The sequence below is a fragment of the Camellia sinensis genome, chromosome 8 (genome assembly GCF_055761805.1).
Source record: "Camellia sinensis isolate YWXY chromosome 8, ASM5576180v1, whole genome shotgun sequence".
In the NCBI taxonomy this organism is placed as follows: Eukaryota; Viridiplantae; Streptophyta; class Magnoliopsida; order Ericales; family Theaceae; genus Camellia; species Camellia sinensis.
The window spans coordinates 157,585,189-157,601,648 of NC_138968.1; the positions used below are offsets into that span (position 1 = coordinate 157,585,189).

The 16,460-nt window shown below is 32.1% G+C and overlaps 1 protein-coding gene across 1 annotated transcript in view; it reads right to left on the reverse strand.

Annotated features, from left to right (window-relative positions):
- LOC114263228 (putative disease resistance protein At5g63020) overlaps positions 1 to 16,460 on the reverse strand; it is a 55,061-nt gene that overhangs the window by 17,388 nt on the left and 21,213 nt on the right. Inside the window, exons 2-4 of the mRNA XM_082883898.1 lie at positions 13,899 to 13,951; positions 2,195 to 4,489; positions 1,771 to 2,109 (exon numbers count right to left, since the gene is read on the reverse strand). Of these exons, the coding sequence (XP_082740024.1) occupies positions 2,223 to 4,454 (2,232 nt within the window). The 5' untranslated portion in view covers positions 4,455 to 4,489; positions 13,899 to 13,951 and the 3' untranslated portion in view covers positions 1,771 to 2,109; positions 2,195 to 2,222. The remainder of the gene's footprint in view (positions 1 to 1,770; positions 2,110 to 2,194; positions 4,490 to 13,898; positions 13,952 to 16,460) is intronic.

The following is a 16,460-nucleotide window of genomic DNA, read 5'->3' on the forward strand; positions in this document are numbered from 1 at the left end:
ACCGGGTATAGGCTAGTTAAACTAAAGAGTGAATTTATCTCTACTCACCGTCCTCAGGATCGGGTCCTTTGTTCAGATTCCATTACGCCCATGGTTCTGATACGTGGATCCCGGAAAGCTTCGAGTTCGCAAGTGTTCTGGGACTCATTAATGGAGTGGCTTCTAGATTGCGTCTGAATCCGTTCAAAGCCAAGTGCTTCGGATCTCTAGGTTCGTGGATCTGAACCATTTCGAATCCGAGTTCAAATAGGTCTCTAGGTTAGTGGTTTTGAACCCTTTCAAGACTAAGCCAATACCTCGCAGAATGGATCTCCTTCGAGAGTTCCATCTCTTCTTAAAGTAATGGTTAACTTTCTGGAACACCCATATGATCTAGGCCTCCTCGGATAGACTTGTTGGACGCTCTTTAGAGATATCTACTTGATGAGTCTTTCTCGGCTCAATTTGTTGGCTTTCTCGTGGGCCTTTTCAATGGATTTCACTTGGGCTCATTTGGCAATTATTTCTCCGGACCCATTAATTTTGGGCATTTCAATTGGACTCCGACTAGGCCCAATTAATTAGTGGGCTTAAGTTAACCCGTCTTACAAACTTCATCAAATGACAAAAAATAAAACATGTCATTGTAAATATTGTTCTTAATAAGTGCTTATGATTCATAGTCTCCAAATTGAAGTTGAAACAGAGTTCATAATTATATTATCAAATATTGTCTTAGGTTTAGGATAAATATTTTTTTTTTTTTTTTTTTTTTGGTTCTGATACCAAATGTTTTAAGGTGTTGTTTTTAAAAGCTTAAACAATTATGTTATATTTAGATCTAGAATTTAAAAATGAAAGTATTTGTACTTGTTCATTTTTTCTATAGAAAAAGAAAAATATATATAGACATATTGGAGAGCTATTTAGTTTTCTTTATATTTTCAACAAAAGTAAAAACATTCGGTTCATCTCACTTAGTTTTTCTTTTCTAATTTTTTTATTTTTAATGGTTGGTTTGAGGTGTCCTAAAAAAGTATACTTTTTGTCTTTTTACGAAAAGATGTGTAGAAAAGTATAGAGATGATGTGATAAAAAAAAAAGATAAAAAGATGGATTATATAGGTCACCCCAAACGATTCCCTAAACAAATCCTACAACCAAACATAACCTAAGAATTCATAGGTTTTGTGATTAGGATCTATGGTCAGAGAATAATATTATCTTCGCGAGGTGGTTAATTTTATGTCTGATGTTTCCGTTTCAAAATCTACTTTAATTAGGTTTTAACTCAAGATCTTTCAGGTGCTATTAATCTTATTTTGGTTGGGAATGAATAAAGGGAAATTTTTCATACACACTCCGTACCATATTTCATAACTTTACCACATTTAATCGTAATAAAATCACAAAAATACATAAGTTTGTTCATCCAAAAAAAAAAATCTTAGTTTTTTTAATGTTTATAATATAACCACAAAATTTAATAATAACTAACACTACAAAAATTAATATACTTCCTTACGATTAAAGGAAATATGAGTAGAAAATTTTTAATAATAAATCTTTGAACTCAAAAAAATTGAACTAGAAATTTATCCAAAATGAAGATAGATGGCATAGATTCAACTTATGTGTTGTGGATTCATATATAAAATGCATTTAGACATTTATTAAATTTTTTGAGTAAATTTATAACGTAAATATTATAGGTATGTAGCACTATCGAATTTTTAATCACATGGTAGTATTGATACTTTTAAAAACTCATAAAACGTATGACAGTCATACCTTTTCATTAAAGAGAGGTTGTGGTTTGGAAATTTCTTTTTTTACTTTAGATCCACAAATGCTGTAGAAACTCTTTAGATTCCGCAAACTTGCAAGATGCATAGAACGCAATTCACGAAAAATAAGAGGCTTATCGTGGGCCCCTCCTTCCTTATTAGCTACTACTATTGCTTTCAATTTGGAGCAATGGCTTACATGTAGATCTCGGAGACGCGGTAGGTTCCAAAAGGATTCATTCTCTTCTTGTTGGACTGGGAGTTTTAATTGTTTATCCTCTATTATCCCTGATATGTTTCCTACACCATAGATTACCAAGTCCTCCAAGACAGGGAATGCCACCTGCAAAATTTAATAGATCAAACTTATGTTCTTTCAGTTATCAAGCATTTCCAAATCAACGAAAAAAAGTCACAAAAAAACAAACCTTTTCACAAAAGAGAGGTCGTGAAGGGTTAGAATTGTTTGCCTCTGTTGTTGAAGTGTTTTTCATAGAAGCTTCTAAGGTTGGGTAAGTCCATTAACACCATTTTTTTTAAATGATGAAAAATAATTTCCTCCTCGTCTCCTTGTCTTTCATTTCTAATAATTTCTTCCATATCCTCACAAAGTCCTATTTTTAGACATTGGAGTTGCTTAAGACCTCTTGCAATGGAGTGTGTGACGAGAAATTTAAATTGACAATTTTCAACACGCAATTCACACAAGCTACAAAAAGAACCTGGCGGAATTTGTGGTTGAGATTTTAGAAACTGTAATTTAGAAAATCCCATTCCATCTTTGTCGTGAAACAGAACCTTTTCCATACCTGTAAGGCTAAGTATCTCAAGGTTCCTTAAACTCCCTAATATCCACAATAAAGCTATCTCTGTTATCAGTTTGCCACCATTTAGACATAACATCCGAAGTTTAACTAATGTTGAAACTGATGATGGGAGGCTCTTTATAGGCATTTCACTCAGATCTAGGACTTCAAGATTGTTTTCCATTCCATTGAAAAAATCATTTGGAAAATCTGTTGGTAAGTGATTACTGCACGCTAACACTAAGGTATGGAGTCCTCTACATTGCAACTCATTGGGAAACTCGTGAATATTTGCAGTGAACCTTAATGAGATTACTGAGTAATGTTCATATCTGCCTTTCACTGGCCACTTTTCGATACCATGTTTTACTAGATATCTTTTCTCATCTTCCGCGATCGATATAGCGACATCTCGAATAATATCATGCATTTTGACCACACTTTCATCTGTGTCACCTAACAACAAACAAGATGTTTTGAGGACATCAACCATCGCAAGTACTCTATTTGTCACCTCATCAAATGTATTCAAGTCTCGATCAAGTAACCTCATCCCAAAGCTATATCTCACCAAGTTGTCAATTGAAATCTCAGCATCTTCCGGAAACAAAGAGCAAAGCAAGAAGCATGACTGTGCATCCTTGGGCTCTAGACGATCATAGCTCCATCTTAATGAGATTAACAAATTTTGATCGATATCTGCAATTTCTTTTATCTTGTAATTTTTAAGTTGTCGAAGTGCATCTTTCCACGCATGCTTTTCCTTGCCTTTTAATGCTGCTGCAACTGCACGTATAGCAACTGGCAAGCCTCCACATCTGTCGCACACTTCCTTTGCTTCAGAAGGGATTTTAGAGTCCACAGAAATTGCGGCGACTTTCTTAAATAGGGTCCATGCTTCATGCTCTCGTAAGACTCCCATTAGGAACTCTTTGGTCCATGCTTCTGGCTCTGCTAAGACTGCATTCAAGAAATCTTCCTGATCAACTGGCACTGACATCTTTTGGCACAAACCTTTTTTTCGTGATGTTATCACAACTTTGCATCCCTTATTACCATCAGTAATTGGAATTTCAATGTCTGCCAAGTTAAGTGGTTTCCAAACGTCATCCAATATTACGAGGTTCTTTTTCCCATTGTTCAATCTATGATATAGTTGATATGCGCTTCCATCTAGTGTTAGTCCCAATTGGAGCGCAAGCTTTTCTTTAACCGCTTTCTCATTCAGGGTTTGGGAGATAGTTGCCATCGCAACATCATCAAATAGCCCATTTTGCTCTGCTAGCTTGCCAACCTCTGTTGCCATTGTGGTCTTGCCAACACCGCCTGGTCCGCATAGACTAATCATTTTAATGCAAGGATCGGCCAACGCTTCCATGATCTCCTTAAAGATCTCTGCTCTTGAATCAAAAGCCACGTAACCTTCAGAGAAATTGTACCCAAATTTCAAAGGAGATGCGCGCTGTGCCACTTCTATTGTCATATACTGTTTGCCGTTGTCTTTGAGAATAATAACACGAGCTGTCTTCTCTTTGGATTCCTTGCCTAGCTTGTAATGTCGAGAAACATTCGGACAACATTTGAGGCACCACATGTTTTCTCTTTTTGCGTCTACTAGTAATGCTTCCACATCTCCTTTGATCTCGTTTGCTGACTCTATCCATTGCAGAACATCAGGCTCGGGGATTTCTCCATTTTTTTTGGCTCTCTTGACCCTTCCATCGATCCTTGTTAGCTCATTTTCAAATTTTTTGGTTTCATCTTGGAGATTTTGAATGTTCTTCTTGTAGTCAATCACATAGCCAATGTGCTGCCAGGCTATTTTGCAGCCTATTGTGATTAGGTACAAAGATTTGCTAAGGATTTGGTCCAAACCAATCATTTTTGTTTTTCCTTCCTTATGTCTCTCTTCAATTGCTGAAAACAGATGGCACAATATCAGTAAGAAAAACTAAATTGCAGTGAAAAAAAGTATTAGAGTTTTCGATTCAGGAGTTCCTTTTAAGTTTCATTTGTTATTGGTTAATATAGTTAACTTTTTGTGTTAGAACTTTTTTAATTTTGTTTGGTTTAGATTTTTTTAACTTTTTTGACTTTTACCAGAAAAAAATATAATGATTATGAATTGAATGTGATATTTTATCTTATTAACTTATTTAGCCTATTTTATCATTTTATACTTTTTTTTAACCTCAAAATAATAGTCAAACCAGACTGGCTTATTTATATTTATCTAAATACGGTATATCTATATCTATATACACAATGATATAAGGGAATGGGAGTTGAGCACTTTTAAACAGTGTTTTTACCGTTCAAAAGTGGCTCTCTTTTTTGTTTTCCATTTTGCCCCTCTTGTTTTTTAATAGTCAAAATACTCTTATATGATAAGAGATATAAAATTACTTTTTTGCTATAAACACTGAAATTAGAGTGGCTTTTTATTTGGAGAAATTACAGCCTATTTTGAAAAGTAGATTGAAATTTGATTTTTTAATTTTTTTAAAAAATATTTTAAAAAATAGAGAAATTATGTAACTTAAAAACAAAATCAAAAAGTTAAAAATGTGACTTTTAAATTGTGTTGCCAAAATAAGCTAACATCTCAATGTGTGGGAGAAATTTTTTTTTTTACACAAATATAAAGGGGTGCAAGTCATACTTGCACTCCCACAACCTTTCACTTGCATCTCATCACAAAATTATTTACATATCATATATTTTTGTAGTATTTTTTGTTTGTCCCAATGGGCTGAAATTCTCCCTTTTATTCATCGTTTTTAAGTTCACTTTTGTAATTTTATGAAAAACTACATGCAGATAGGGAAAAAATAAAAAATAAAAAAAATTACAAACATACATTATGTATGTGCAAATAAAAGGTTATAAAGGAGCAAATATGGGTGTGTTTGATTAGACGGACTGGATAAGGGGGAATTAGAATCTATCGAACTTGAGTCCTGAAACTGTGAATCCCCCGAACTATTTGGTTGGATTTGATATGTATCCTGTGTTTGTTTTTTCATGGGATTAGATGTCTGGAAATGACTATTTTTAGTGAATCCAACGTTTGGTTGGACCGACTGGATAGGATAAATGAACAAAAGACTATTTTACCATTTTTCAATTGTTTACTAATTAATAGCAATATTAAACATATCTTTAATATTTTAATTATTTTTAGCTAGATTAAATAAAAATTTATTTTATTTTATTTTTTACACAATTAAATAAATTTATTTTTTTAAAAATAAATAAATAAATAAAATATCAATAAAAATATATATTATTTTTTAATTAAAATTTTAAATAAATTTGTTTTTAAAAATAATAATAATCAAAAAATGAAATTAAATAAAAACATCTATTAAATTTAAATAATGAAATTAAATAAAACATAAACAAAATTTTAAAATAAAACATCAATAAAATATCTATAAAAAATTATTTTAAAAAATTAAATAAATAAAACATCAATTAAAAGTTAAATAAAATTATTTTATTTTTAAATTGAGACATTTAAATTTTATTAAATTTTATTAAATATAATACATAATTAAATAGTAGAAAGTCAAAATGGTCATTTCATCATCTAATCAAAACAGTGATTAGTCCCCCCAAAACAATTCCATACCCCCTAGAACACAATAGTCCCCCATATGGGGGATAAGGAGTCCGGCCGGACATGGAGTCCGGCGAACTAAAAAAAATTCAAACGACGGATAAGATACACTATTTAAATTACAATCCAAATAGTGAATAATCCACCCCTTATCCGCGAATCAAACACGTCCTATGTGTTAATAATTTTTTTTTAACTTAGGTCTCCCAATTTTGTTACATGTGAGTCTTCTGTTGCCTACTAGTAGGTGATAATTGCACTTGATTTTTCATTTTAAGAGAATAATAATGATAAAGATCACTAATTTTGAAACTTTAAAAAGATCACTAATGACATAACACTTAATAAAAAAAAATATAACATCAAAATTAAAATATCAAATCATTCATAATGAAATTTACTATCACACCATTAATAATAGAACTAATTAGTACTCTCATTTATTTTATTTTTTTAAGAGAAAGCATACTTTTCTTCCCGTCAACGTCAACGTCAACATCAACATGATCATTTCATTTGTATTCGGACATCCACTCAAAAAAATCTATGTACCGTAGAGGACTCTATTCGTCTAAAAACATTGGGTTCCTTTGGTTTGTATTTCTGAAAAAATTTTGAGAAATTTTTTTTACAAATAAGTTTTTAAAAGTAATTAAATTAAACAAATTTTTTCAAAAAAATTTCTCAAAACTTATAAACCAAACAAGTTTTTTAAACAAATCTCTCTCTCACACACATCAAATCAATCACTTTTTCCAAAATTCTCTCTCAAAATAATTTTCCAAAACATCTTTTAAAAAAAACAAACCAAACAACTTTTTGTACTTTTTATCTCTAAAACACATCTCTCAAACACAAACCAAACATATCTATTAATTTTTTATTTTATTTTTTATTGTTTTAAAATATTATTTTTTTTTCAAAAAGTAAATATAAAAATAATGTAAATTTTTTATTTTGCCATTCTTTTAAATTTATAGACAACATAAACAGTATAATTATAATATTGATATATTTCAAAAAAAATACTATCAAAGGATAATTTTAAAAAAATAATTTTTTAAAATGTAATAATTATATTATAAAAAAAGTTAAATTCTTTAAAAAGAACCCTTATTTTAGGACGAAAAGAGTAATAAAATTCACTTTATTAAAATAAAGGGAAAATTACATATACCTCCCTTGAGGTTTGGCTAAATTACAGATACCCCTGAGGTTTCAGAAATTACATCCCGCCCCCTGAGGTTTGTATTTTCATAACAATTTGCTCCCTGAGGTTTAAATTTCATAACAAATTACCCCCTAATTTGTTATGCAAATATAGCATTCAAGGGGGAATTTGTAATTTCTCAAACCTCAGGGGGGTATTTGTAATTTAGCCAAACCTCGAGGGGTATATGTAATTTGCCCTAAAATTAAAACATCTTTAAAGGTATTTTTCTTTAAAGTTTATCAACTGTGCACAAATATAAATATATTGATAACGCAAAAATTAAGTTAGTGTCGAATTTGTGTAACATAAAATTGATATAAATTATGAAAAATTAGTTATATCTTTTAATTTTAATATTATATATTATTTTGACTAAAAGTTACTATTTAGATAAATTATAAATACACCTTTTAAGGTTTATTTGGATAAATTATAAAAATTATGACCCATCTTTTCAAGTTTCTAATTTTATAACAAATTGACCAATTTTATTAATAAATTATCAAGTCAATTAACAACTTTTAAACTTATTTTAATTAATAATTTATGTAATTTTATCATTAGCAGTAAAAAATTTTATTTTTTTAGTTAATTCTGTTAAATAAAATATTATGATAATGAAATATTTATAATTTTCTAAACTATATGGGACAATCTGTATTTTAAGTGAATATCAAAAAGGGTATTTGTAATTTACCCTTTAGTTTTTTTTTTTTTTTTTTTATCGTAAAATAGGATTTTAAAGTTAATACTTTTTTTTTTTTTCCTCCATTTCATTTAAGCTAATATATATTTTGTCACTTATTTTTTAGTCAATCTAACCAAAATATAATGATATTGCTTTTTTAAATTGGAAATATGAAATTCATTTAAAATTAATTAGTCCGTAAGATATTCTTGTATTCCAATAAGTCATATTATTTGAACATTTAATTTATCAAATCATAATTCTCATATTTAAAGTATTTTATGGACATTTCTATACTTACAAATATTTTTTTGAACGATTAGCAATTTGGTGATGTGGACATTCATATTTTTCAATATGAATATTCACATTGACGTGTGAATGTTCATATTAATAGTGTGAACATTTACATTAACATATTAACATTCACATTGACGGTGTGAGCATTCACATCACGGAACATTCACACTGTAAATGTAAATATTATTAGAGATATTTTGATAACTATGCCACTCACAGGACTTATTGGAATATAAAAAAATAATATAGACTAAATAGAACATAAGTAGGTGAAAAATGATTTATAAAAAAGTGCCCCTAAAATTAAACATTTTTATGAATAAAAATTAGTTTCATAAAATGTAATTTGCCGAGAAAAAAAAATAGCTTTGTCATATATATGATGTTTTTAATTGAATTTTTTTGTCAGGACATATTAAAACTATACAAATCAGTGAAAAAAAAATCACTTTGTTTGATTTTGATTTTCAGAATTTACTTTTCAGAAGATATTACCTTTTTATTTTTCTTTTTTTTTTTTGTTTTCACTAATTTTTTAAAATATTCTGAGTAATTTTTTTTTAATTTTTAGACACACCTAACATAAATATACTTAAAAAGTATAATATTTGTGAAAAAGAATCTTTACAAAATTAACTAAATACCAAAAATACAAAAATTCGGTATATTTTTCATATTTTTGTATATTTATTAATTTTTTAAAATATTTTTTCACAAATATTTTATTTTTTAGATACATCTAAATAAGGTGCATCTAAAAAAGTAAAAAAAAAACTTAAAATTTTAAAAATATTCATTAAAAAAACCGAAAACAAAAAAACTTAATTTAAAAAAAATTAAATTCAAAAAAATTAAAACCAAGCACACTGAATAATTTTTTCATATCCTTGGTGTTTTTAATTGAAAAGTTTTGTTGTGACACATTAATCTAATCCAACACGACACAAACTGAGCATAAAAAAAAGTAACATGATATAATAACACGAAAAAATAAATAAACCAAATTAATTTTGAATAATTTTGACATAAATCCAAAATGATATGACAATGATAGAAAGAATTTTGTCGTTTCACTTTCCTAGATCTTTTCCATTTGTGATCTGTTTCAAAAAATTGTTGGATAATGGATATTAAGAGTGTGTTTGGTAATGTTTACGTTTTCAGTTTATATTTATAAAAATTTTATAAATTTGTTTTTATTTATTTTTTGTTTATTTTTAAAAAAACATAAAACTACAAATACATTTGGTAATTGACAAAATATTTAAAAAAATTTAAAAATATAAAAAAGAGTGAGAAATGGCAAGTGGTGGCAAGTGACGGTGAAAGACGGTGGTGGAAAGTGGTGATGGTGGGTGGTGGGTAGGGGTGGTGGCGGGTGGCGGCGGGTGAGTAGGTGACGGTGGCGGGTGGTGGGTGGTGGTGGTGGTGGTGGCGGCGGGTGGTGATGGCAAGTAGGTGGCGGATGGCAGGTGGTAACGGGTGGTGGTGGTGGGTGAGTGGGTGACAGTGGCGGGTGGTAGCGAGTGGGTAGTGGTGGTGGTGGTGGTAGTAGTGGCAAGTGGGTGGCGGATGGCAGGTGGTGGTGGGTGGTGGCAGCGGGTAGGTGGCGGGTGGTGATGGTGAGTGGGTGGGTGACGGTGGTGGGTGGTGGGTGGTAGCGAGTTGGTGGTGGTGGTGGATGGTAGCGAGTTGGTGGTGGTGGTGGTGGTGGTGGTGGTGGTGGTGGCAGGTGGGTGGCGGATGACAAGTGGTGGCGGGTAGGTGGCAGGTGGTGGCGGTGATGGTGGTGGCGGGTGATGAGTGGTGGTGGCAGGTGGGTACCGGATGGCGGGTAATGACGGGTAGTGGCAGGTGGGTGGTGGTGGCGGGTAGGTGGCAGGTAGTGATGGTGGGTGGGTGGGTGACGGTGGCGGGTGGTGGCTAGTGGGTGGTGGTGGCGGGTGGTGGGTGGTGGTGGCAGGTAGGTGGCGGATGGCAGGTGACGGTGACGGGTGGGTAGGTGACGGTGGCGGGTGGTAGCGAGTAGGTGGTGGTGGGTGGTGATGGTAGGTGGGTGGGTGACGGTAGCGGGTGGTGGGTAGTAGCGAATAAGTGGTGGAGCTGATGGTGGTAGTGGCGGGTGGTGGGTGGTGAGTGGCGGGTGGTAGGTGGTAGCGAATGAGTGGTGGTGCTGATGGTGGTAGTGACGGGTGGTGGATGGTGGGTGGCGGGTAAGTGGCGAGTGACGATGGCGGGTGGTGGGTGGTAGCGAGTAGGTGGTGGTGGCAGGTGGGTGGTGGGTGGTGGTAGTGGTGGTGGTGGTGGGTGGTGGTGGCGGGTGGATGGCAGGTGGTTGGTGGTGGCGGGTGGTGGATGGTGGTGGTAAGTGGGTGGTGAGTGGTGGTGGCAAGTAGATGGCGGGTGGTGGTGACAGGCGGTGGATGGTAATGACGGGTGGTGGGTGGTGGTGGTGGTGGTGGCGAGGGATGGGTGGTGGTGGCGAGTGGGTGGCAGGTGGGTGGTGGGTGGTTGTGGCTGGTGGGTGACAGGTGGGTGGTGGTTGCGGGTGGTGGGTGGTGGTGGCAGGTGGGTGGTAAGTGGTGGTGGCGGAAGACGGTGGTGGAAAATGGTGGCGGGGTGGTGGCTAGCGTTGAGTGGTAAAAAAAAAAAAAAAACTCAAAACTCAAAACAGAAACACATTTTTTGAGTTTATATTTTTTGGCCAAATTTATAAACTGAGACCACTAATTTATAAATCAAAAATTTTACCAAATAAGTTTTTATTTGAGCTTTTTAAATTTTTGTAAATATAAACAGAAAACTGAAAACGTAAGTGTTACCAAACGGCACCTAAGAGTTTTTTTTGTTTTTATAGAGAGTATTTTATTTTTACCCCTATATTTTGTTATGATTTTTAATGACCCTCTATACTACTCTTATTTTTACGCGTACCCCTACATTATTTAAGTTGCTATCAATTTTTTTCTTGCCGTCAGATTTGAAATGGAAAAAGTTAAAAAAAATTACATTTTAACCCAAAATTTCAAAAGAAAGATGCAGACCCACCCAGCAAACCACCACTTCAAGCTCTTCTATCTTCTTCGTCATAACTTCGTTTTGCCTCATTTTTATGTCGTTGGATTCAACTCACAGTCTAGTTTTCATATCACATCTCACATGTTTCGTTCTTCCGCTTTTTGCATGATATCGGAGTTTCGAAAGTTGATTAAAAAAAGTAAGATTTTTCTTCTCGTTTTCGACTTTTCTTTGAGCCATCTTTCGAACTTCATATCTTTCTTGATTCTTGATGGTTCTACTTCATTCTTTCGCCAATTCTCTTCACCTTACTTCTTACTTCACTCTACACTACCTCACTTTTTCATTTCTTCGTGTAATGAGCGGTTTTAGTATGCCGAAAGTTGTCTGAAAACTAATTTTCAAATTTTCAAAACATTCATCTTTTGTTTCTTTTTTCTCCATCTTCCTCATTCTTCTTCTTCTTCTTCTTCACTTATAACACGATGTGGAACATAGTTCTAGATGGTAACGAAACTGGTGATGGTGGTGGTGGCGGTCCAACGATGGCGGTGAAGTTGATGGTTCGGGTAGTGATCTTTTTCTTCTTCTTCAATTATATACATACATATCATCTTTCCTAATGGAATTTTCTTAGCACCATACACATTACAAGCACTCAACTGCTTGTCTTGTCGATTGAACTCATTAATCAAAATGTTGAAAGAAATCTTTGTGGAGACTGAACTTCCTCGACGCATGAGGACTAATATCGACAATGCCTCATGCACTTTTCCCACAACACAAAGGTCTCGAATGATATTGTTGAAAGTGATATTCTTCAGGGCATATGCAATCTCAACCATTAACTTCACCAACATCACCACCCGAACCACCAACTTTACTGCCACCGAACTCCATTATCGCCACCATGAGCATTACCATCACTACCACCTTACAGCACGAAACCCACATTTTTCACAATCAATCCATTGCCACCACCATGAGCATTACCATCACCACCATCTTACAACACCAATCCCACCGCCATCGCCGGACCACCACCATCACCAATTCTGTTACCATCTAGAACCATGTTCCACATCATGTTATAAGTGAAGAAGAAGAAGAAGAAGAATGGGGAAGATGGAGAAGAAAGAAACAAAAGATGAATGTTTTAAAATTTTTGAAATTAGTTTTCGGACAATTTTCGGCATACCAAAACCGCCCATTACATGAAGAAGTGAGAAAGCAAGGTAGTGTAGAGTGAAGTAGGAAGTAAGGTGAAGAGAGTTGGCGAAAGAATGAAGTAGAACCGTTAAGAATCGAGAAAAATATAAAGTCCGAAAGATGGCTCGAAGAAAAGTCTTATTTTTTTTTATTAACTTTCAAAGCTCCGATAGCATGCAAAAAGAGGAAGAACGAGACGTGTGAGATGTGATACGAAAACTAGACCGTGAGTTGAATCCAACAACGTAAAGATGAGATGAAACGAAGTTATGACGAAGGAGATAGAAGGGCTTAAAATGGTGGTTGCTGGCGACAGTTTGCTGGATGGACTGCATCTTTCTTTTGAAATTTGGGGCCAAAATATATATTTTTTTAACTTTTTCCATTTCAAATCTGACAGTAGAGGCAAAATTGATAGTAACTTAAATAGTATAGGGCTACGCGTGAAAATAAGAATAGTGGGGGTCATTGAAAATCATAACAAAATATAAAGGTAAAAATAAAATAGTCTCATTTTTATATTATGATTCTTCAAATGCTATGCTATATTTCCACTATATGAAGAGAATTTTGACTTTTATATGTTCATACAAAACGTGGATCTATTCCTCCCTATAGTAATATTTATTGTGCACAATCCTATTTATTGCTAAATTGAAAATAAAAAATTGTTTCAAAAAAAGAAAAGAAAAAGATAGTTAACTATATTAACACAATGACAATCCTTATAGTCATAATACTTCATGCAAATTTCTCTCTCAAATGCCAAAATTTAACAAACTATCTCACATGGGTATTGTGTAAATAAAGTTATTCCATTTAGACTTCTATTTACGCATGCTTGATTATGTCTTTGTTTAATAAGATGGTTGGGATTAATTTAGCTCACTAAAAGATAAAATAAGTTAAAAAATTAATAAGATAAAATGCTACATTCAAATCATAATTATTTCACTTTTTCTCTCTCGCAAAATTACAAAAAAAAAAAAAAGTAAAAAACTTATTCCAAACAGAACTTTTTTAATCGGACTAAAATAACCAAAAAAATCCAACTAAATTTTTTTTTCCCAAATGAAACCTATATTTTGAAATAATTATCTATTGTTATCATCAAAGTATTTCACATAACAATTACACAAATATTCTTATCATCATGATAAAATTTATTTTATATTATTAACTTTTCTGCTACATGAGCATAGCACAATGTCCCCTACTAGTTTATTAATAATTACAATCAAATCAAAGCTAAGATGACCATGACTGAGCAACGCACCTTGTCAATAAATTGGAGGATGAGATTCGATGACAAACAGCCTTGTCTCCGCTCTGTGGAACAAATTCAAAAATGCACATCTAATAAATTAATTAATTGTTAAAATGTAAATAAAGTACATACGAGGAAGTTCATACATTGTTGACATTTGTTTGATGAAAAATAGAAGGAAATACATTAGTTTGATATTTTGTGGTGTTTTAAAAAGGTGGTTAAAAATTAATTTTTGACTTTTAATTCAATTTTTTTGACTTTTTTTAGAAAGTCATTTGAAAAGTGAGCAAAAGGTTATTTTTGACTTTTTTTTTATTATTTGTTTAGCTTTTCCCTTTTTTATTATTTTACTCTTTTCATTTTTAATTAGTTTAATTTTGACTTTTGATTTAAATTTTTGTGTCATTTTGATCCAATTAATAGTGTTTTTGTTGGAAAATAATAACTGGATTGGTTGAATTTATCTCACTAAGTTTAGTAAATTTATAATTTTACTCTAAAAAATGACACATGCCACTTATATTTATATTTTTCATAAAGAACATGCTAACAGTTGTAATCAATTGGACCAAATTAAAACAAAATTATAAATTAAAGGTCAAAGTCGAGTCAATTGAAATTATAAAGACCAAAATAACACAAAGACCAAAGTATAGAGACTATTGTCGCAATTTGTCCTATAAATAATAATAATAATAATAATAATTAATTCAAATTAAAAAATTAAACTCAAAAAATCTATATAATGGTTATATATAGGGGTCACAAATGGCCCGCAAATAAAAAAAACCCCGATATTACCTAACTTGGCCCACCCGAACCATGGCCTGTCCTAATCCGCTTGAGTGTCCAGCTCGTCCTAGCCCGTAAAAGATGATTTAAGATTGTGAACAAATATTTGTAACATGAACCCGCCCATAAACTTGGCCCGTAAGAACTCGTATGGGTAATGTTTAATTTTATTTTTTCATTCTAATGTTTTTTTTTTTCTCACATTAATTTTTTTTTTTTGTTATTTTTTCCCTCTCTACTTGTAGGTATTATATGTTAAATATTTTTTGATTAATGAGATGTAAAATGGTATAGAAAAAATTAAAATACTTGAATTATGTCGGAAAGTAAATAAATAAATAAAAAACTAATCAAAATATTAGTAAATGAAAAATATGCAAAACTCAACAATATAAGTGTAATGAAAAATATATATTCCGGTTTGATTTGATTTTGATCAGTAAGATTTGAGTTTACGAGTGAAATGTAATTTAATTTTTTGAATAGATCTGATTTGTACCAATTTATTAACTAGTCAAAATTTAAAAATTCGTTGAAATATAAAATTTGAACCTAATAATTACGGGATGACATGTCTCATTGATGATCCTCAATTATACAGAAGAATTATGTGTTAAGTTATGGTTTTATAATTTTAAGGGTAAATTACATTTACACCCCTGAGGTTTGGGTTTAATACATATTATCCCTGACGTTTGAGAAATTACACTAACCCCTCTGTCATTGTAATTATTTAGACGGATTGAAGACATTAAACTCACACACTCTCTCTTTTTTTGATTTGCTTTACTTTCTCTTTTTTTCCCCTTTTCTTAACTTTTTTTTTTTAATGTAATTTGTTTTATTTTTCTATAAGGAGTTGTTACCTTTTATATAAGCAGGGGGTTTATGAAATGAAACTATTAACTACATGGGTGAAAATATAATTTTCAAAACGCTAAGGGATGGGTAGTAATTGGATCAAACCTCAAAGGATGTCAATGTAATTTACCCTAATTTTAACAATTAAAAACCCATCAATATATCCAGTTAAAAACGGATGAGCTATGCAAATCAATTTTACAATTGACCAATAATTTATTGACACCTAAGGCAAGTTACACAAATACATCGGATAAAAAAAACATATTTATTTTTTTTACCTGAGTAATTGTGTAATAGAAATTAAATTTAAATAATATGCTGGAATAAATTTGAAGGATAATTTTAAATAATTTTTGAATTATTAAGTCTAATTATCAATATTACTGGGGACATTCTCACATTCAACAATGATACATAGTTTTAAAATAATAGTTCTAGTAGTAAGAGCTCTAATAAAGTAAAAGAAAGATAGTAAAAAGAGATAGAAAGAAGAGTGTAGATCTTATCCACTAAGGATCCTCTAGAGTGAAATTTCTCTAAAGTTTTCTAGAGTGCTACATTGTATGGTTGAGATTTACTGGCAAGTCACATCAGAAAAATTGATGTGACTTGCCAGTAAATCTCAACTACACAATGTAGCACTCTAGGAAACTTTAGGAAAAAATTACTCTAGAGGATCCTTGCTCGATCTTATCTTGACATATATATTTTTTATATCATTAAAATTCTCAAATTAAAACTTTCAAATATCATTCTTGTCATGCCCCTCCCTCAACTCACCTAATCCAGTCTAATCATCTTTTCTTCAGATCCAGTCTAATCATAATCTTACGCAAGACAAGCATTATTTTGTGGATAATTCTGGAACCATATTCTATTTATTAATATATATATATATATATATTATTTAAA